Here is a 23,733-nt window from a genome sequence, read left to right on the forward strand (position 1 = left end):
AAGACAATGGATCCCTTTTTCTTTATTTATAAGTGGTGGTGTACAACTTGGCATGGATACTGGGAATGAAACTCTAGTGCTCTGCAAATGCCACGTGCTCCATTAACAGCTGAGCTGTCTCTCCAGTTCATAGTCTTTGGCTATCAATACAACACATTTGGTTTTGTTTGCCTGCTTTGTTTCGTTAGCAATCATTTTATGGGAGGAAATGACCTTTTTCTTTTTTAAAAGAGGGCAATAGACAAAGGCTTGTTTTATTTTAATGACTGATCTACCTGAGCCCACAGGCAGCCCACTATGTACAGACACTAGGGAAACTTTATTTCTTGGTCTCTCCCTCCTTAATGATCTCCACCCTCTTTGACCTGCTCCAGGTGCTATCATTCTTCCATGGTCGTAGATCTGCTAGCCTCATCCTGGCCAGTCAGAAGCTTCTTGTAGGTGGTCCTTGTCTGCCTTCAACCTGTGGATGTGCTCCAGAAAGATTTGCCTGTTTATGAAGACATTCCCTTTGACCTTCAGGTACAGGCTGTGGTCAATCTTAGATGCATGTTATCTCCTGAGACGTCGGCGCAGGAGCTGCATCCTTCTCATCTCGGTCATCTTCTCAGGCATTTGAGCATCACTGTGTATCCATTTAAGGGAAGTAAGCCTGCAGCATGACGTTTCTTCACCCCCTTTATCATGAAATGAAATTCTATACCTGAAATAAGATAACCGAGTATTTAAAAAGAAAGATTTATCAAGGAAGTTCAGATTCGGTGGGCACTGTGGTGGTAAATTTCAATAAGCAACTTGATGGGATCTGGAAAGCCCTACGAAGAAGAGAAAGGTAGGTGAACTCAGGCAGTCACCATCTCTTCAGTCTTAAGACTGAAGAGCCAGCTGCCTCAAGTTCCTGCTTGAGGACTCCAACACTGGCATGGACTGCATCCTTGAACTGGGAGTCAGAATAAACTCCTTTTGCCAAGTATGTTGCCATAGTCCTAAGTAAAGAAACTAATACAGGCACCGAAGAGTTACTCTGATATCTGTTCAAGTTTCTGAAAAAGAATCAGCTATGGCTGACGGCTCCCAGGGCTGTGGTAGAAAGGGAGCTAGGCAAGGAATATGAATTTTATCTTCTTTCGGCATTTTTACTGTTTATCTTCTTATAGCATATATCATTCCTAAGGTTCTTCATTTTGCCAACATTATCTAGCATTCCTAAGCCACGTTTTCCTCCCAGGGAATGAAATAGGTCACTAATAGTCCATCAAGGATGCTAATTCCCTAAAGCGTTATCACCTTTTAACTATTTGAGAACAATTTCAGAATACTGTTATATTTTCCTTAGAAGACTGGTAATGATGTCAACATTTGGTACTTACAAAAGCTTTGTCTGCTTTAATTTCTTATATAAAAGGCACTGTATTCCTTGAATGATTTTAATAAGATTGATTTGCAAGATGGAAACAAGTCAATATAGATACTGTAATAGATGATATTATTGATCAGCATAAGTTAGAAGTTGTGTGGCAACTGTAACTGAATTAGTGTCTCTTTTATTTTCCTAGTTCCTATGGCTGTCACAGATTTGACTTATAGTCAAAGAAAGAAACCATTGTGAGGTCTAAAGGAGTCAGTCCTCTGATCTTTAAGAAATAGAAAAGAGGAAAAGATACTAAACATTCTTGTAGATTACAGTGCAAAACTGGCTCATAAAACAATGAAATTGCCTAAGTGATTATGCAGATCTCATAGGTAGCTCTAGTCTATCGACTTCCTCATACATAGAGCCTATATAGTAAGTCCACCCTTATTTTCTATACTACTTGGTTTTGTATTTCCCACACATGAGCATTCCTCAAAGACCTTTCACAGGAACCATGAAATCCAAACTCATTAGTCTGATATTCAAGCTCCTCCACAGACTGGACCCAGATGAACTCATCACTCTATCTCCTTCAATTTGTAGTACTCAACTTCTTCTATGAAGACACAGCTTTTTCTGTGAAGATTCAAATAGCTAAGGAGAAATGAACTGGTCCCTTTTGAGCTGGAAGGAAGGAGTGAAGGCACCTTAAAATGACAAAAAGATTTCAACTCCTAATATATCTGAGATTTTCCAGAACAGAAACCACATTTACAAAAGATTAGGTGCATGATCGTATAGTGTTTCAGGAAGTGATGCTAGACTACAGCTTCTTCATGAGGACGCTAATCTAAAACTATACTATAGCGTTTCCTAAAAGGAACATTCCTCTAGGAGATCTCTTTCCACCATTGCTTCCTGAAGCTCCCTCATGGCTTCAACCCTTGGCTTTTCATCTTTTGCTCCCTCTAGGCTTCCTGAGCCTCCTTATTCCCCAGGAAAAGGTGAGTGCTACAGCCACCTGTTTCACAGCCCCACGATGCAAAATAATCAGACACAATAGGGAGTCAAGTCAAAGCAGGAACTCAGTTTATTACTGTGAGCATCTACTTATAAAGGGTAAGTGACCTCCTGTGATGTGAGGGTAGCTCCAGCCAATGAGAAGCAGCCAAACCCTCCCTGTGGCTGGAGGGGAATCTACCTAGTTTTTGCTGTCTCATCCCCACTCAAACTCGAGCCAGGATTTTCCTTGTGCTACACGCCTCGAAGTCTGGGCCCTGAACTCAAGCCAGGCTTTAATCTGTCCTATAGGCCTCAAGGTACAGGCCCTGAGATACTTTTGGCCCAACAGCTCCCTCGTCAACCCTTACCTAGGAGGAATCTGTGTTCTCACCTTGAACTTTCTGCCCTCAACTCGTATTCAGTCTTACCAAGAGAATGTCTAGCTAATCTAACATTAAAATTTTCCCCTTAAATTCCTAAATAACTTTGATCCCATGTCATGTATTTATTATGCCATTAACTAGGATATTATATTATATAATACTGTATATAATATTTTAATAGTTTATTTTTTGTACAATTGTCTAAAACAGTGTTTCTCAAGCTTCCTGATGCTGCAACCTTTTAGTATAGTTCATTTGGTGGTGACCCCAACCATAGAATTATTTTTGTTGCTACTTCATAACCGACTACTGTTATGAATCCTAATGTTAATATTTGATATTTCCAATAGTGTTAGGTAGTCTTTGTGAAAGGCTTGTTGAACCTCTCAGCCGATACATTGAGAACCTTTGGTCTAAACCCTTTAATTTCAAAATGGTAGTCTTGAACAACAAAACGACACAAGCATCTGTTTTCCTCTGCACACCTATTTTAGTTTAGTCTTCTGTGCATGTTTTGTATCCAATTTTAATTTTATGTTGGGAACATGGAGTTAATGGGCTTAAATATATGCTGTTTAAGATATCATGTTCATTTAGAAATGAATGAATTACATAAGATGCAAAATACTTAAATAGCTCGGAGCTGGCTGTGATGGAATAAACCTGTAATCTCTCCAATCAAAAGCCTGGGGCAGGGGTTTTGTCAGCTCGGCTCAGCATGGGATTCATTCTGAGGCTCTGTCTCAAAATGAAGAAAAAATGAAATAAGGGGCAAAGCAGAGATATATTTTCACCATCAAGTCTAGAATGGTTTTTATTTTTTTAGTATTTGAGTATAAATAGCACAGCTCTTTTCCCTCTAAAGTGAAATTTAATTCAAACTGCTTTTCAAGTACATTACAGTTCAGCAACTGAACAGTATCGCCCCTAGAAAATAGTGCTATTTCTCTCAATATGAAATTAAATCACGAAAAACATAAAGATAGTCCTTAGACCTTCTAACAAGGTGCTTTCGAATGATAAGGAGTCTTAAATAAATCAACATCTTACTATTCATTTATTCAAACGTAGTTTTCAAATACAAAATTCTCAAAGTCTACCTCATTTTCCCCTTTTAGCTTTGGTGATGTCCAGTGACATTATCAGGACTGAGCTCAGAGAACATCTGTATTTTTTTCATACATACTCAAAAGTTATGTCAGTTTTGGTTTTATGTTACTGACCAGTTTGCCAATAAGAGTAGGCAAAGAAAAGGATCGTGTAAGCCTGGCTATACTGGCCAAGTCTGCATGTGTTTTCTTCTGAATACTATTATGAACAGATTGTTTCATGACATCAGACATTGATAGAATCTTCAGATAGAAATTGATGAGCAGATGAAACAAAGAGATTCCAGAACTACTGAGATATATGTACTTGATGCAATATGTTCTCTTATTTGAAAAGAGTCTTTCATATTGAAGATTTACTGATTCAGTCAATGTTTTTAAGTATAATGATAAATAACTTGAGGTGTAAAACAAAGTATTTTAAATTGCTGACCTACATTGATTTATTTCTTATGTGCTAAATACTGCATGATAGGATCACTTTTGTGAACACTGTGTAGGTAGGAAGAACGGCGTTCTAAACTCATACAATCAGAAGTGGTACGTGGGTAGCAGGAATGTGGCTACAAGAATGTCTCTTTCAAACCTTGGTCCCTCTTATTCACATCTCACAGTCTCAGTCACAGCCTCTCTCCCATCCCTGTTTGGAATCAAAGACACTGAGTAGTTGAGACACATATAGAATGAGCTCAGATTCCTGCTCCAAGTTTGGTAAGAGTAAATAAAGTTGCCAGAACCACATCAAATATGAGTAAGTAGGAAGCAAAATCCTGCAGTGTTAAGCTGGTAAAATGTGAGGAAATGCTTGTTACACAAACTGGCTTATCTTTCTAGTGCAGGACAACATTATTAGTTTTTAACCTTCTCATCTCTTCTTACACATCGTCACATGTAAACATCACTCTAAAGACCATATTCTCAAGGCCCGTGGCACCAGTGGGGAGTTTGGGAACCTTAGAAGATGAAGGCTAGTGGGAGGAAGTGACATCCCTCACAAGGATGTGGTCGTAAAGAGGATATTGAGAACTCTGGCTTCTTTCTGTTTCTGTTTTTGCTTCTTAGCCATCACAGGAAGAGCAATTTACTCCAACATCTTCTTCCTTAACCCTGGCCCAAAGCAACAGAATCAGGTGAGTTCAGACTGAAACTGTGAGTTGAAATAACTTTCCTGCCTTATGTTATTTGCCTCAGTTATTTTAACACAACAATGGAAAACAAACGCACGTATAATGCAGCATTTTTGGCAGTAAGAGCCTATATAGTGTTCACTTTTTGTGTTCTTCAGCACACAAAATGTTTCTTAAATCTTTGCTTAAATTAATCCCATAGGTTTGATACAATGTCAGATAATTTCCATCATTGTTGAGCAAGCACTCATATATTCAATGCAAAATTATTGAATTCCTACTTTGTGTTAGCATAGGCATAGCTGGAATAAAAAGCCACATACATTTAAATCAGAAAACTTTATATATATATATATATATATATATATATATGTAATAAAGAATTGAGACAGAGGTAAGAAAAAGGTCGAGAAAGCATAAAAAATAATTTGTCAGCTTAATTGGAAAGGTGAGAAATGACTGGTGGAGCACCAGTTATTGGGGGGCTAACCATAAGGTTATATTGTGGATCACTAAGTGACCTCAATAAACAGAGAATAGAACAATTTGCAAATTCAACACCCATGTGTATATCTGAGGGAACTGTGTATTTTACACAAGCATTAGGACCCAAGTGTGCGTTAGATATGCATCAGAGGTGTTTTGTTCTTCTCCAGATAAAGGTTTAATTGTCCTAATGTTGTATTAATTTATAAAGGAGATTTTATTTCCAGGTATAAAATTATTTAAATGCAAAATTTCAGACATCAATTTCTATCCAAAACCTAGGAGCAGAAAGAAAAGGAAAAAAAAAAAACGCTCAAAGGCTGAAGACTTTATTATAAAAACCTGTCTTCCACCATCAGTCAAACAATTTATTAACCCCACTATTTGAATTATCACAGTCTCATTATGAGTTGGTCTCCACTAGATTATAATCTAGGAAGAGAAGCTGATGTGACAGAGTTGTCAGAAAAATTGGGGATAGGTTACGGGAAAGCCTGAGAGTAAAGGAAAGAATGGAAGGTGTGAAACAGCGACTCATTGACGACGGCACAAAAGCAGGGGGATTGTCACAGGGGCCGTCTGGACCTAACAAACACGCTGCTAAAGAGATGAGTGCATTATGACCGAGGAAATAGTACTTGATAGTTCAAGTGCTGACAAAGAAGTGTGGTTGGGTTTTACATTCTACAGCAATCCTGTATGCCTTAGTTATAATAGACACCCACCACAAAAGTGTATTGTTAATATTTAGAGAATAGTGTTAATGTATATAGTTCTATATACACTGTATTTACTATAAGTATTTGTATATACAATTATATACATATATAGTTAATATACATTGTTGATGTCACACGGTTTTAAGTACATTTAAAATTCTTTTTGAGCACCTACTTTTACCATGATATAAGAAGTCATAGCACTATCAACCAAGTCTCGTTTCTTTAGAAATATATGATTTTAATAAAGTTTTACAATCTGGGAATTGAGGGGAGAACTAATTAATAGAATCTTGTCTATGCATATCAGAAATTTCAATTTTCTCAAGTAAAATATTAATATACTTAGCAAGTTTTGAATATAAATGTGATTTTGTCAGAAATCAATATCCTTTTTATTCCATCACTTCTTGCCTGTGTGCAATACACACCTGAACTCATTTTTAACTTCAGCCTTGTCTGGGGAATGCTCAGCTTTCTACAAATGCACTACTTAGGAAAGTGGTCTGCTTCTCTGAAGGACTCCAGATCCTAAACAAGGTCTCCATGCACCAGCCGGAAAGATGTGACCCCCCCACAGTAGAATAGTTTACCAATATTTACAATCCTGAGCAATTCAAACAGCTTTTCCAGGGAAAGTACCATGAGTTATGAACATTCCCTTCTGGAGGTTTTCTTTGGCTTTTTATCCCAGAAAGGTTAGAAATAATGTCAAACACCCAAACTTTTGGAAATCAATTCCTACAACCTCTTTTAAGTATTAACTATACTCTAAGCAGCTTGTTGTGTTGTACCACAACTTTGAGGGTTATTTGGGGAAGGCAGGATGTTGAAAGATTGCTATAAGCTAACATATACTCTCGGAGTACAATCCTCATACCTATATAGCAACAAATATCATTGAAATAATTTTATCATAATATAACATGCCTGTCAACCCCAGTTGTATTTTTGATAGAGATAAATACTCCCTAATATCAATTTCTTAAAAATCTGTTTTTTCAGATACTATGGATATCAATGTAAAAGTTTCTTTTAAAATTAAAATTGATTTAACATATAGCCCAGGTATAGCAATCCTGGGTACTTAACATAAAAGACTCCAAGTCAACATACAACAGATATACTTGAAAATCAACAATTGTGTAAGATATAAGTCACTGTAGCTAAATTGATGGAGGAGAGTCATCTGTCTATGTGTTACTTTCATTGGTTAATAAAGAAACTGCCTTGGCCCTTTAATAGGACAGAAAACTAGGTAGTCGGAGTAGACAGAACAGAATTCTGGGAGAGAGAAGGCAGATGCTTCAGGCAGTCACCATAGTCAGTCGCCATGCTTCTCCTCTCCAAGACAGACACAGGTTAAGATCTCTGCTGGTAAGCGACCACCTTGTGGTGCTATACAGATTACTAAATATGGGTTAAAGGAAGATGTGAGAATTAACCAATAAGAGGCTGAAACTAATGGGCCAGGCAGTGTTTAAAAGAATACAGTTTCTGTGTAATTATTTTGGGTAAAGCTAGCTGGGTGGTGGGAAGCGGCCCTCAGCTCCATCTACACTAAATGCTGAAAACAACAATAAAAATAGAAATAGATAAAGCTCTGTCATGCACATACAGCAGGAGTTCTTCCACCTCTTCCACAAATAATGGTGACGTCATGTTGTTGGCGGGAAACTAGATGTAACTGGAAATAATCATTAAATTAACATTAAGAAGTCTAGAAATATAAATACTGTATGTTTTCCCCATTTGTGGTTCCTATAATATGTATATATTCCTAAAATTTTGTATTCATACATTGTTGTAGGGGGCCACTTGTTTATTCCCGTCTGCCCAGATCATGAAATAATCACACAAAAACTTTATTATTTGTAATACTGCTTGGCCTATTAGCTCTAGCTTCTTATTGGCTAGTTCTTACATCTGAAATTAACCCATTTCTATTCATTTGTGTATCGCCACATGGCTGTATCTTACCAGGTAATGTTACATATGGTGTCTGTCTCTGGCTGGGCTACATGGTTTCTCCCTGACTCCGCCTTCTTTCTCCCAGCATTCAATTTAGTTTTCCATGCCTAGATCTACGCTGCCCTATTACCAGCCCAAAACAGCTTTTTTATTAATCAATTAAGCTTCTGTATGCTTTATTAACAGCATACAGAGGGAAATCCCACATCAATACATGGCATGAAAGAAATAAAATTGCTTAGGTCAAAAAGAGACTAATAGAAGAGATAAGATGAGTCTGAGTTGTGGGGAGAATATGGTCAACATGTAATGTACACTCTGTACAAACGTTTATAAAACAAGTAATTTTAAAAATTGTTTCGTTGGATAGTAGGTTCAATACTTGCTCCCATGAGGACCTTATAAAAGCTACAATCCTTTACTGGGTTTTACTTTCATCATTCACAAAATATAAGGTATCTGAATATATTTGTTTGATGCTTTTACAATACTACAAAGTATACTGACACACACTGAGTTCAATAAAATGCATATATTTGAGTAAAAAAAAATCTTTTTTTCCTGAACTGTTTTCAATTCCATAATTTTATTATCTTTAAATATGCACATCAAATTTTATCTGTCATTTAGAAGATATATTTTTGTCTACTGACGCACTATGCAGCTATCAAAGTTCTGTATTTCAATGTTTGCTGTAAACTCACTCTATGTTGGCAATCAGTTTTTTATTTCTTCCCCATTCATGAGAAACTGCTAATATTCTTCTAAAGCATTCTTTTTTAAGTAGATCAATTTGAGAATAACCTAAAACACTCATATAATTTTTCAAAAAATTAAGGTAGTAAACAGAACTAATAAATAAATGTAAGACAAAATTATACCCCCTATTTTAACCAGTTAAAAATATTTGTGATAAACATATGATTATTTTCTCACGATCAGTAAAAACACATCAGCTATATATGTAAAATTTGATTTTCTACAAGCCTTTAGATTAATCATATTCATGTACTAGATGACCAGACTATGACCTACTTAGAAGACTAAGAACGTCAAAAGCTGAAATATATACTACAACACAAAGCAAAACAGCTAAAAACCTCTTTATCTTGCTTGAACTAGTCCTTAGGTTATTTTTAGCATTATTTTTAGTTTCTGATAGCAGACAATGATTGTTCACTGGATTATCGAACAAGAACAGAGGACATCAAGGAAAATACACTTATTTATATTAACTATGTGCTTGGCATAGAGTAATTTCATATTATAATTTAGTAAGAGAAACTTCCCAGAGTGATCTTGTCAGAGCACAGCAGGACCCAGCAGTTCTGACAGAGCATCTTCTTGTTATTTATCAAACAGGCAGGTTACAGACTCTGCATCTTTCAGTCTGCAAATTGAAAAAAAAATCTGCATTTTCATTTAGTTGTTTCTTTTAGATTTTGTATTAGTGTGAAAGCAAGTACATATGTAATAAAAGTATACTATGAGAATTACCAACAGACCATTTAAACTTTAGATTTTAATTTCATTTCAAAAGTTTGGTTTACTGAAAAGTCATGGATTTCAGAGTAAGTGGTGTGGTAGTTAGTGCAAGAGTTCAGGGGCTTTGTAATTAGACATTTCCTTATGTCTATATTTGAGATTTATATCCCCCAAGAACCTAATTAATCAAACAAGATATAAATAATTGCCCTCTTTAATAAACAATGATGTCAATACGAACAAAAACAAGTTGATCATCAATCATTGCTTTCTCAGACACTATCCAAGATCGACTCTAAAACAAAATGGTTTGTGCTGTGATAAAGTTGAAAATGTCAGGTTTTGTAAAAAAAAAAAAAATAAGGCCTGTTATGATTTAAATGTGAAGCAGTCCCTTGTAGGTTCATGTATATCAACACTTGGTCTCTAGCTGGTGGTGCTGCCTTAGAAGACTTTGGAACCTCAGGTTACAGCCTTGCTGGAGGAAGTGAGTCACTGGGATCCCCTTTGAGGTTTTATACTCTGGCCCCATTGTCTGTTCATTCTGTAATACCTGAGTGTGGATTTAATGTGACCACTCCTGCCACATTGCCTTTCCTGTCTGCTGACATTTCCCCCTCCCCCCCCACGGAACTGTATCTAGGAACTGTAATACAGAATAAACCCTTCCACCTTTGAGTTGCTTCTGGCAGGGTATTTTATTTATCACAGCAAGGAGAAATCAACTAAGTGTCTTATTTTTCCCCCCGTGAAGAGAGGCACCATGACCATGGCAACTCTTACAAGGAAAACATTTAAATGAGGCAGTGGCTTACAGTTTCAGAGGTTCGGTCCATCATCATCATAATGGGGAGCATGGCTGCATGCAGGCAGATGTGGTGCTGGAGCTGAGAATCCTACATCTTGACTCCAAGACAACAGGAAGTCAACTGACTTTCGCACTGAATGAAACTTGAAAAGAAGACCTAAAAGCCCACACCCACAGTGACACACTTTCTCCAACAAACCACACAGATTCCAAAAAGGCCACAACTCCTAATAATGCCACTCCCTCTGGGGCCATTTTCTTTGAACCACCACTACAAGGTACATAAGAAAAGAATTAACAACAATAATGGGGAAATGTGGAAGCCACATTTCCCCATTATTGTTGTTATATCTTTTTTATTATGAAATGTCTGAGTTTTAAGCACGCAAGTGTGTGTGTGTGTGTGTGTGTGTACGCGTACTCTCGTGCTATGTTCAAGCCCAGAGTGTTTTATTTTCATCTTGAAATGTCTTAATGACTCTGTGTTAAGCACATTGCACTAATATGTCAGAAATTCCTGCAGGCCTGGCACTGGAGTGTCAGCGAGCAACCCCTGCCAACCATAAAACCCCCGCTGGGCCATAACTGGCATAGTTCAGGAGTTAGCACACAGCCCTAATCCATTCTTTGTGTTACAGATACCATTTGTGAATCTTGTCTGAGAGTTTCCCATGGATACAAAGCCTATGCAAAACTGAGTCAGAGGAAACCCAGAAAACCGTGGTACCTCCTGAAACAAGTGTTTGTACTTGGCATAGTATTTTTCATCCAGTTTGTTTTGAGATATGAAATGCACTAGCTAAAATGTAAACATAGGGGAAAATAAAATTGCCAAAGAGCTAGGGGAAAGTGCTTCAGTCCACAGAGGCTGAGGACCCTTGCAGCTACTAAAGCTAAATTCATTCTCAAAGGGTCTCTGAGTCTTCATTTCATGGACCCACGTGAAGCCACACACCTTTACCGCAATACCCATGATACACAATGTTCTTAATTAATAATTTTGAATGAAGTATTAAGTTCCACCTATAAGAGAAACTAAACCAAGGACTTTGAGTCAAATTGTGTGCTGGAGAGGGAATTCTGGGCAGAGTCAGTAAGCATGATGAAGAGGTAAGGGAATAAAATCAAGTTGGTCAAAGAGGGCTTCTGAGTAAATATCTCAAGATAACAAAGTGAGAGAGTAGGACATTTACCTAATGGCTCCGGACACCCACTTTAGTACAGTTAAATGTCCTGAAGTTCACGTTGAGAGTCCTGTACCTTTCAGGAGAGCACTAGAATGAAGAAGTGAGTTGCCTGTCTCTGACACAGAAGCCACACCATTGTGCTTGGGGATGGTCCACATTAATACTGATGAAAGCACAAGCTGTCGCCTAAAACATCAGCTAATGAAACGAACCTCAGCTACGTTTAAAATATTGTTTTTCGGGGCAAAACTGGGGAACTAAAGCAGTGGCAGTATGAACTTCATGGGCTAATGCACTGGGGGTGTTGGTTAATTAGAAATGAAGAAAACTAACTCAATCTGGGGCACGAGAATTAAATGGGATGTAGCGACATTTTCTTAAAGTAGAAATTTGACTGTACTTTATATGATATATAAATGTATATATGCATAAACATACATAACAGCCGTTTAGAATTGGGTACTAAAAGAATGACTTCTGGAGTAAGGCTTCTAAGGGTGGTGATAATTGTATTTTCTTGTTATGTAAGTTACATGCACTTAATTATTGATATAAAATATAAAAGGGACCTGACTGGTGTCTGGAGAGATATCAGGCAGTGAAGAGTGCCTCCCACTCTTCAAGGAGACACTAGTTTGGATCCAAATACAAGAATAGGGTGTCTCAGAGTCATCTGTAACTCCAGAGGATCAGACAATCTCTTCTGGCCTCTGTGAGCACATGCACACACGCAGACTATATATACACGTGTGTGTGTGTGTGTGTGTAAAGCTAAGTCTTAAGAGAAAATGTATAGCGAGTGATTGAGAATGTGTTTGTTGACACAGGCATGGCATGTCAAAGACCAATGCCTAGGACCTATGGGAATGGAAAAGTCTTCCTCCTACGATGAGGCCTGGAGGGATAGAAAAGCCTTTCCTGGTTCTGAGTGAGAATACTGTCAGTCTGTAGAGAAAATTCATCTCCCCAGACATTCATGGCTTAAATAGTGCTCCTCTACAGAGAGTGCACTGTTGCAGAATATTATTTTAACTGGGAAAAATGTGTTACATTTATTTATGCTGCAGAATATTACTTTTACTGTATAGAGGTGTGCTACTTTTGTTTATGCTGTATTTTTTTAATGATGTTAGGCTGTGGATTTAATTATGTAAAGATGTGCTGCATTTGTTTCACCTTGGCTGCCTAAGGACCCTGATTGGTCTAATAAAGAGCTGACTAGCCAATAGCTAGGCAAAATAAAGGATATGTGGATTAGCAGGCAGAGAGAATAAAAGGAGTAGAAATCTAGGCTCAAAAAGAAAAAGGAGGAAGTAGAAGAGAGGAAAGAGGGGAGAACAAGGGAGATGCCTGGGGTAAGAAGCCAGACAGACACCAGAAAGACAGACAGACAGACAGAGAAACAGTGAAAGTAAGATATACAGAAGTAAGAAAGTTAAAAGCTCTGAGGCAAAAGGAAGGCAAAGAGAAACAGGTTAATTTAAGTAAAAACAGCTACCCAGAAACAAACCTAAGCTAGGCTGAGTATTCAAAACTAATAAGTCTCTGGCTCATGATTTGGGAGCCAGTTAGTGTCCTAAAAGAAAAAAGCCTGGTAGAGTACACCTACAAAGATTAGCTAAACTTACCTCCTTGTTCAGCGTATACCCCACACCTGGTCTCCTTGTTCGACTGTATGCAACAATCTCACTTTCCTGTTCAACTGTAAGTAATAAATACACTGAATTTCTAGGGTGTTGTGGTTTCTCATTCAGAGAGCCAGCGCACTTCATCCCAGCTTTTCTGTGTCTGTGTTTCTCATTTCTTCATTCCCTCACTGCCCTCATCATGGCAGTCACTGGAACTGTACAGGGACGGGACAGGCAAGAATGGCATAATAACATACAGAGCAAGAAGTTTTATGAATTGTGTGAATAATACCTCCACTCCCAAAATAAAACTTTTGAAAGGATAACAATGACACAGGACTAAAATTATTAGTGAGTTTTAACAGGTATGAACCTTTAAGAAGATTGGAGACTAATTAGATCAGGGTCAAATACAATATCAATCAAAATCCACACAATTAATTTTTGTGGGTACAGACAAGTTGAAGTGTTATATGTTAAGCAGTAGGAGAGCTAAGACATTAGAAATGAACAATATGGAAAGGATTCCTCTGTCCAGCACCAAGGGTTTTTGTGGGGAAACATTCATAAAGGCAAGGTGGTATTGGCGACGGGAGATAACTAGAAAAAACCAGAGAAACCAGAAGTAGAGCCATGCAAACATACTCCAGTTCTTGAGATAGCTACACAAGAAATTCAATGGGATTAAGTTGAAGGAAAAGTTCAATTGCAAAATTTTACTTATAGCACTTCATTTAAACTACATTCTTAACATAATGAAAATATAAGAATGGAAAAGGTTAATGATTGTGACTTAAAAACGGTGGCTCTTTTTTGTATAAGTATAGCACAAAGGATTCGGAGATGTAACTGTTTCTTTGTGGATGATGAATCAACAAGCACATTGTTGTGGTTTTTTTTTTTTTAAACAACCTCCATAGAAACATTATGGCTGGAGATTTGGCTCAGGTATAGAGCATTTGCTGAGTGTTGCAAGTCCCCCAGTTGGCACTCCAGCACTGAAAGAAACAAACAAAAGACAAAAACCTAACATAACATAGATGTAACACAAGCACACATATACACACTGGGTGGTGGTGGGGAGACAGAAGCAGAGAGACGCTTACAAAACCAGGAAAATGTGCAGAGGGTCAGTAGGTTGCATTAGCGTCAAGCTTTTTGTGTGACTGTCCTTTAGTTAACCTTGGGGAAACAATGGTGCAGGGGTCCTCCAGCCTGCTCTCTCATCACCTTCTGTGGATTTATGGTCGTCTAAAATAATTTCTTAAATAAGGAAAAGAGATGCTCTAGCCTTTGTTGCCTTTGGTTTACTTGTTCAGGGAACATCTGAAAGCTTCCAAGGGCCACAGCGAGGAAGGCCACACGATGAAAGTATTGGTGATATTATGGATGAAAATTAATGTTGTAAAATATAAATCCAGCTAATCAAAACAAACAACTTCCATTACTGATCTTCAGCTACAGTTATGATCTATGAATATGATTGTATAACCTATTTTAAGAGAGTCTAATACTTAAGGACCCCATCAAACTAAAGCATGGCACTCCCTGGGTAATAACCCAGGAATCATAATACAGCAATTGCAGGTTTTTAGTGAAACCTCCAGTCACTGATTTTCCCTACTCTGTACAAACTTTCAAAATGTAAGAATAGTCTAGCCAAGAAAAAAGAAAATGATCCCAGCCCAATGCATTCACACACAACAGAAATAGTATTTGAAAAATCTCTACACGAGGAATGAAAATTGAACCCAATTTTCACTCCCTCTGAGATAAGAAAAAAACCTGCTGAGGAAAACCCAATTTTTATAAGAACCTATTATGTTAATACTAGTTCCCTACTAGCTCGAGTGTCTAAGGGGTCGGTGTGACAAAATGGAAAACCTGCATTCAATGAAAACTGAAGCCCCATGAGAAGTCTGATGCAAAAAGTAAGATGTGCCTTAGAGATTTGATAGGGTTCTTCTTTGAGGAAGGATGGGGGCCAGAGCCTGTCAAATTTTTAACAATTCCAATTAAACATTTGAAATTAAAGATTAGAAAACAAAACATTCTTTAAAGGATGTGTAGTTGATTGTTTTATTTCTTTTCTCTTTTGGGAGTCAAGCCACCCAGCTTCCCAAATAAATGCACAGAGTCTTATTATTTTTTTTATAAATGCCCAGCCTTAGTTTGGCTTATTTCTAGCCACCTTTTCTTAAACTGTTGGTCCCCATGTATGTGGCACGACTCCAACTTAACCAAAGGTCAGAGAGTTCAGGCCTATTCTTGCTCTTTCGAGGTTATGACAGGAGATTTGACCCAGGGTGTGGCCGCTTACAGGATGCTTGGCCTAAGGTATGGTCACTGCATATTCTGCCTAAACAACAGAATCTTAACTTAGGATATAGTTACTTGATGTTTTGATGTGTTGGGTATTGGAGAGGTAATTACTTTGTTTCTTGTTTGTGTCATGGTGAAGAAGTCTTGCCTTCATCCCGCCCCCCACCTTTGGAGTGGTGTATATAAAGCATAAGGAAAAAATGCAGGTGAATTCAGTATTCACTGGGTTGCCCTCCTGACGCTATTCTGTGTCTCTATTTCTTTTGTATTTCTGTTTTTTTTTCTGTCTAATATTTCTAATTCATGTGTCCATACCCTGGAACATACAAACCTGTCGAGGTTGGACTCACGGCATTAAATTAAGTTATTTCATCTATCTTTTGCCTCTGGGATTTCTCCTGTCTCTATTTCTGTATACCTTTCTTATTTCTTACTGTATGGCTTGCTGTGTAGCTGGGTGGCTGGCCTCTGGAGTCCTCCTCCCTATCCTGCTCCTCCTTGATCCATCTTCCCAGATTTTTCCTACTATTCATTTTCTCTGCCTGGCACCCTGCCTATCCTTTCTCCTGCCTATTGGCCATTCAGCTCTTTATTAGACCAGTCAGGTATGTTAAACAGGCAAAATACCACAGCTTTAAAGAGATAAACAAATGTAACATAAAGGAAGGCAAAAGATTTTTGCATCATTGAAACAAATGTTCCACAGCATAAACAAAGATAACACATCTTAAAATAATATTCTAGAACAAAGATGCTTCTAATCTATTATCTCTGAACTGAGACTATGCCCATGAGTGAGCTAGAGACTCTGTGTTCCCTTTTTTTAAGGTCACCTGAAAGGAAGGAAGGGAGAGAATTCAGATATCCCTGTATCAGAGTGATTGCATGCACTTAGAGATTTATAGGGTTCTTCTTTGCCAACCCTCCATTTCATTAGAGTTAGCAGTTGATGACATATGTATTATGTATACAGGGTTCTTCCTGCATGTATCCCACAGTACAGAAGAGGACACCAGATCTTATTACAGATGGTTGTGAGCCACCATGTGGTTGCTGGGAATTGAACTCAGGACTTGTAGAAGAACAGCCAGTGTTCTTTGCCTCTGAACCATCTCTCCAGCCCCGACTTGACATATTTCTGATTGACTCACAGCTCTGAAGAAGTGGACAGGGGTAGCATCAAGTATTTCCATATTAGTCACATAGGGACATTTTATTCTTATGACTCTATGCCATCAAACAAACACCAATAAGAACTGAGATAACATGCACAAGTTATACTGAAGAATGCCTGGTATGGGGGACTTCAGAAGACACAGCTAATTATGAGCATTAACTAAGTGGTGGAAAATGGAAAAAATAGAACATACACAAAGGTATTTTTGAGACACAGTCCTTTTATGTAGTCCAGGTTGGTCTCAAACTCATGGTAATACTCTTGTCTTAGCCTCCTCATTATGGGATCACAGGCATGACTCACTACATGGACCACAACATCACAGGCATACATTTATAACATACTTGAGTTATTGTCTAATTTTGAATAACAGATGGCAAACATGCATTTGAAACATTTATTTTGCAAATAAAAGAACAGTCTTTTTACCATTTTCTGGAAATCATTATGGTGTCAACACTGAACAGTATGATATTACACACTGTATTTACATAGACTGTTTAAAAATAAATATTATCTTCTAATATCAGGTCACAGATACATTAAATGTGTAGCACCAGTGAGAGATGGCAGGCCAACCTTGAAGGGTGACTAGTGCATGGGCCCTCCTTTTCTTATGAAATGTCTTTACTATGTTGAATTGATGCCCAAAGGATCTGTTACCCTCAAGCTGGTTTCCTCTTCTGGTACTCGGTCATCGTTCTAATGATGAGTGGCTTTAGTTGCTCGGTCTTCATTCAATCTTCAGTGTACAGTAATTTGTCTCATCTCTACACTGACTGTCTTGCCAAAGTCACTTGTTAGTGTCTAAAGCCTATCCAATGTTGTCCCCTGCTATTCATATTTTATATTAATACACTAACCCTTTCCTTCAGTTAAAGGTACTTCATCAATAAAACGTAAAAAAAGAATATGTCCAGTTCATAAGATACAGCCTGAAGAAAGATGATGAAAAACCTAACTTGCCAATCATTTGTGGAACCCTCTAGTGGTTTGCCATCTCCTAGCTTCTGGGTAGTCTTTCCTGCATTCTCTGTTTTGTGTATCATATAAACAAAAGAGGGAGGGTAGTTCAGACTGAGAGCAATTACCTTACTCAAATTTTTGAAATTAAGTTTGCAACTTCCTATCATGGCTAGCTCATGATATAAGGAAACACCTTAATCAGTTGTGACATTAAGATGAACACCTTGGTTCATTTCTTAAAATTAAAAATGCATTCTGTTCTACTTCCAACTGAGTGAGCACAAATCATGTGTTATCCATTATTTATAAGAATCGAAGACTGTCTTTGCAGAAAACCTGATTCGATTTTAGTTGAAAAATGTTTTCAATGATAGCATTTCTACGTCAGGTTGACCTTTAATCCTGTCAGTGATGGAGAGAACCCTTCTCCTGGCCTATGAAAATGAGTCAGTGTGTTTTACTGTGTAACATTATCTCCATTCCTTACAAAGAATAGTTATTAGAGGAAGAAATATCATTTTTAAAAGTTTTAAATAAATAAACTAAACTAAACTTGTTCAGAAGTTTAAATTTTCCTGAATTTTTACCTGTTTGTATACAAGGACTACAATGGAGAAAAATCAATTACCCCAGGATGTTAGTGGCTTGCAACACAGACAAACAGTAATACTATACACTGCTAAAACCTCATTTTTTTAGTCTAATGCTCCTTCCTGCAGAAGTTTCCTAACCTTTATTTGAGAGTTTTATCAACCTACCCAAATTATGTCTGTGAAAAACTCGTTACCCTCAGGGTTCCAAATGCTTATAATAACTGTCAGTTGTAATGATGCAGGAACATGGGCACACATATCCCACTGATACTGGTCCCTTTCTCTAGTTAGTAGCACAGCGTCATATTTGTCTGGATGTTAAAAACACATAACTCCACTACTATAGGACCAGGTGTCTTCAGACATAAGACTAATTAAATGAAATAAGATGATCCACATGTCCAGTTGGCCATCTTCAGTAACTGAGATGTTAGGTTTCAGTGACCTATGCTATAAGACACCAACAGATGTGTTTGTCTATTGATTTGGTTCTTGTACTCTTAAGTAATCAAGTTTAACTGTATAGTAAAAGTAATCTTTGTCAAAATAGATGAACCCTTGAATAGAGAACTCAAATAACACAAGTAAAATCAGAATCAATCCAAATATTTGAATTAAATTTTCTTCTTAAGCATATCCACAGGCTGACAAAGAAGTACAATTACAAAATTTTCTAACCACTGCCGCTTTAGAAACCGTCAAATTGCTAGACTGAGCCAGAGGCCATTGTACACAGGAAAGAACATAAATCACCCCAGTGAGACAGTCACAGAAGCTTTCTAAGCTCCGATTCCACTAAGTTAACAAGGCCTTTTGTATTTCACAGCTTTTATTTTCTAAACTTATTCTCTTTGCTTAGATTTATTTTTACTTTCTTTTATTGCATGTGTATGTATGCCATGGGTGTTCAGGAGCCTGCAGACATCAGAAGAGCACATCAAATCTCCTGGAGCGGGAGTTACAGGCAGTTGTGAGCCATCTGATACTGCGTGCATGCGCGAGTGCATAGATATGCTGGATCCTTCGAAGAGCATTGAGTACTCTTAACAACTGAGCTCTCTATCCAGCCCCTTACTATCCTGTAGTAATTCCAGGTCTATATTATAGGGCAAGAATACACAGATTTGTCCTATGATATTCTAATACAATCTCATAGTATTTTCCAAATACCAGTACTTTACCAAATTTAGTTTATCTTCTTTTTGTCTACAGAGTTGTAGTAGTAGTTTCTGAAGGTAATAGTTGTTAATGCAAGATCCCTGTGCCACTAAATACTTTAGAGTGTCCTCCCTATAACATGGACATTAGAGTTTCTAGAAAGCATAACAGAATGATAGTGATCATGCTTTCCCACATTTCGGTGGCTTCTATTTTTCCCTTAGTATTTAATATGAATCTTTTTTGTCTTGTTTCATTTTGTTTTTGTTTTTGAGACAGGGTTTCTCTGTAGCTTTAGAGCCTGCCCTATACTTGAACTAGCTCCTGTAAACCAGGCTGGCCTCCAACTCACAGGGACCTGGCTGCCTCTGCCTCACAAGCACTGGGATTAAAGGCGTGCACCACCACCGCCTGGCTTTAACATGAATCTTTTAAGATAAATTCTGAGACAATATATTTTATTTTCATTGTAGTGTATATTTGAGTTAAGATAACTCAAAGAAAGAGTTATCTTAACATGTTGAAGATAGGTATGTGACCTTATTTAATAAGAGAATCATTGAAAATAAGAATAGGGATCCAAAAGTAAGGTCATCTCACTTTAGCATAAACCCTAACTAAATACAAGGACAGCGGTCCTCAAGGGAAAGGTTGATGGAATTCAGACACAGGCACAAGGGAAAGCTGGTGTAAAGACCTAGGCAGAGGCTGGGGTTCCACAATCAAAGCTGCATAATGAATAGAAGCACAGACATTGGATGGGATAAGAAGGGCTCTCATCTGTGGTTTCTGAAGGCACCGTGTCTATACCTTCCAGTGAGATTGCTGAACTTCAGACTATGGGAAAATAAATTTTGGTTTTTTTTAAGCCTCCAGGTTTGTTATACAAGTTCGAAAACATTCCAGCTTTCACTGATGCTGCTCACCTGAGTCAGTTACAGTATTAGTCACAAAATAGTGACTTTTTTCTACACACATAAACTGTCAATCTACCAAAAGGAAGAACATTTCTGGTTTGGCCTTACAGCTTATACTACTATTCTATTACAATTAATTGCTTTTTAAAGGTTCTAATAAGATATAATTTCCATACATTCACCCATTTTTAAACTGTGTGTATGCTACAACTGCTCATATTCATGAATAGTTGGTACTTCATATCTGCCGATTCTTCATCTACAGGTTCAACCAATCATGAGTCTAAAGAAAATACTTGAAAAAAGTTTTTTTTGCCTGCACTAGACATGTAAGGACTCTTATTGTCATTATTCCCAAGACAATATGTTAACAGTTGCTTTCAAATTACATTGTATGACTATAAGTAATCTACAGAGCATGTAAAATACATGGGAAGATATTACTATATGCAATACACCATTTATTAGAAGAGATCTGGGCATCCATCAACTTTAGAGTTTGTCAAGTGTCTTAGACACAGTCTCCTGTAGCTGCTAAGGAATGACTGGACAATCTTTTATTTCCTATACACACACCTGTGACACTGCTTAATTTATATATCAGAAACAGTACAGGATAAAGTGGCAATAATAAAATGAAACAATTACAACAAAAAGTATAAAATTTATTTAAAAGCTTATTTTTCCTCGTTTCCACTGGCCTTTAGACCATGGCTGACTCCAGTTAGCTCATAGCATCACTGACTACAGTTACCTGAGAGCAAGGCTGACTCCAGTTAACTGAAATCATAGAAAGGAAGAACAGAGATGGGTGAACTGATCCATCATGACACTCAGCTTTCAAGTTCACGAACCTTTCCTCATGTTAGGGGAGTTTGTCTGTGTTTACTTCCGCGTGCTAGTGCACATGCCCACTAGCATGTGGCAGACAGAACTTGACACTGGGTGTCTCCTCAGTCACCCCCACTTTATATTTTGAGCCAGAGTCTCTCACTGTAGCTGGAGTTCTCTGATCAGTAGATTAGCAGACCAGTAAGACCTAGGCTCTGCCTGTCTCCACTGTTGCCATGCCTGGCTGCTTTATACAGGTTCAGAGCGCAAAACATGACCCTTTGTATTACAAGCACTTTACCAAGTGAGCCATATCCACAAGCCCCTTTTAAGAACTCTTAACAGAATAAATACCCTCAAAAAAATCATATTGCACTATAATCTTGGCAAGATAAAAAAAATTCTGCTCACACTAAATGAAATGAAACACATGTGTTCATTTTTATAGGAATGCTAAATTATAGCTCCAACTCAGCCTTGAAATTGAGTGCAAACTATTTCATTTGATAAATGTATTTGGGGTCCTGTATCCAAATAATACTATTAAGAGGACGTGCTCTGAGTTCAAACATTTCCATTTTGTAAAGTTTTACTCATTCTACTTGCTCACACACAAAATATTGCAATTAGCGTGTGCAATGGGACACAGAAACTACTGCGTGATAGGTTGAAAAGGTAGGTTTCTAAAAGCTGTTTGAACACAATAGACAACTGTTTTGAACATGAAAAAGATGCTTCGCAGAGAACAAGCGAGTTGACCAGCGGAGTCACCCACCATGATCTTCTCAGAGGTTTTAGGAGAAGGAAGACTTTCTTCTTTGTAACTGCATTGGCTGTTACAGACTTTTTTAGATATCTTCCTTTATAGAATTTTCAAACACTGTGAACTAGAGAGTAGCTAGCAACTCTCTAAGGCAGAAAATAGATAAAGTAGTGGAAGAAACTTGGCCCATTATGATGGCTCTCACCAAGACACATGACCGCCTGTGCATTTCATTGGTAATCTGCTGAATTTGGTAGAAAGATCAATTTTATATTCGTTCTAGCTCTAAAACTTTACAGTACGGCTATCAAAACTCAAGATGCTTGACTATCAACAGGAAAATCTTGTAAAAGAGCAAAAGCAATAGAGGTTAATTTCCCCACATTCTGGCCATACTATCAAAAGATGGTGCCCACATCTTTTGGCACCAGTCACTTCATTTAAACCATTCAAGTGGTTGCCCCTGGGTAGTTGTCGTTAGTCAATGTGATTTTATTGCATATTTTAAGCAACTTGTTTAGTTTCAATTCTATCAGGTATCTGTTTCCCTCGTGTGAAAGCTGAGCTTAGTATGCATGTGGATCTGCTGGAAATGGGCTGAACTGATGTTTAGGACAAGGGAAATAGTCCAGAAAAAATGTAGTTACAGCATGTTTTAGCAATCTTTAAAAAAATCGGGCATAATTATTGAAAAATGTATGTGAATGACTATGGGAATGAAAATTAAAATGGAGTTGCTACCTTTAGAAAGAACAGTAAGAAAGCTTCGGGTACTGTGCCCGGCTCTGCATTCTCTCTTCTGTGTCAGGAAGTCTGAGAGCACAAACTGAACTTGAACATGAGGACCTCTGCATCCTTCCCTTTAGTATCCGTCTGCCTTCTCAGTGCTTTTGCTTTCTAATTTAATCAGTTACAAGAGGAAAAAGAACTCAGTGTCTCCCTGTAATTATGAGATCTGCAGGAGTTCTGCTCCAAAGAGAAGTAGCATAATTGCAAATCCTCCTGCCCATAGCTTCCAGTCACAGTTTCAAATGGAAGTCTTATTAGTGACAAAGCTCACACTTTAATGTCTCTATACCGGCATCTATCTTAAATGTATCTATCTCTGGGTTGTCCCAAAGTTGGGTGATGGAAAGGACACAACTATAAATTATAAAACAAACTACTATTCATATTGTATACATGCATCTTTGAGTTTTATTTATTTACTCATCCACTCATTTAGGGGTTTTTTTGCTGTAAATTTTATATAACATTCAAGCTCACTGACTTGCTTCAGGTTAACAAACTTGCAAAAAAAGGCAGTCATCCAAGTAAATATTCCTAAGAAAGACAAGCTCCTTGATTGGTGGAACTGCACAGAGGGGAACACGGTATATTTTAAAGCACTAGCACAGACTTGCAGGCCTCCCAAGGAAAGGTTACGCTGAGGGAGAAGTTGTGTGGAGGCGGAGTATGAAAGATGGGGAGGAGAGGTTAGTGAGGACAGTGAGCATCTTCACTCAGCAAGCTAGGCTTGAAGGAAGCAGCCTGACAGGGGTCCACAGTGGCTACAGCGTGGGGACAGATCACAGTGTGCTGAAAGAAAGGCTGGGATGTAGGTATTGATCAAACTGAAAAACCTGAAGCTGCTATAAGAACATGGTGGTATCCTGTGGGCAACAGACTTTAAATCTGTGCTAACAAGACCCAACATACCGTTCATGGAAGTTTTTAAATTTGTCATCTTTTAATTTGCTAGCAATGG

General features: G+C 37.8%; 1 protein-coding gene across 9 annotated transcripts in view; it reads right to left on the bottom strand.

Moving 5' to 3' along the window:
- The window catches only part of Npffr2 (neuropeptide FF receptor 2), a 157,383-nt gene that overhangs the window by 66,992 nt on the left and 66,658 nt on the right, over positions 1 to 23,733 (bottom strand). For 5 of the 9 annotated variants that reach the window (XM_038343753.1, XM_038343762.1, XM_038343748.1 and 2 more), the window contains exon 2: positions 366 to 703. The exons of the other annotated variants lie outside the window; for them this stretch is intronic. In XM_038343753.1, coding sequence (XP_038199681.1) covers positions 366 to 415 — 50 coding nt within the window. In that variant the 5' untranslated portion in view covers positions 416 to 703. The remainder of the gene's footprint in view (positions 1 to 365; positions 704 to 23,733) is intronic. 9 annotated transcript variants of the gene reach the window in all.

Source organism: Arvicola amphibius, chromosome 1, assembly GCF_903992535.2.
Source record: "Arvicola amphibius chromosome 1, mArvAmp1.2, whole genome shotgun sequence".
NCBI lineage: Eukaryota > Metazoa > Chordata > Mammalia > Rodentia > Cricetidae > Arvicola > Arvicola amphibius.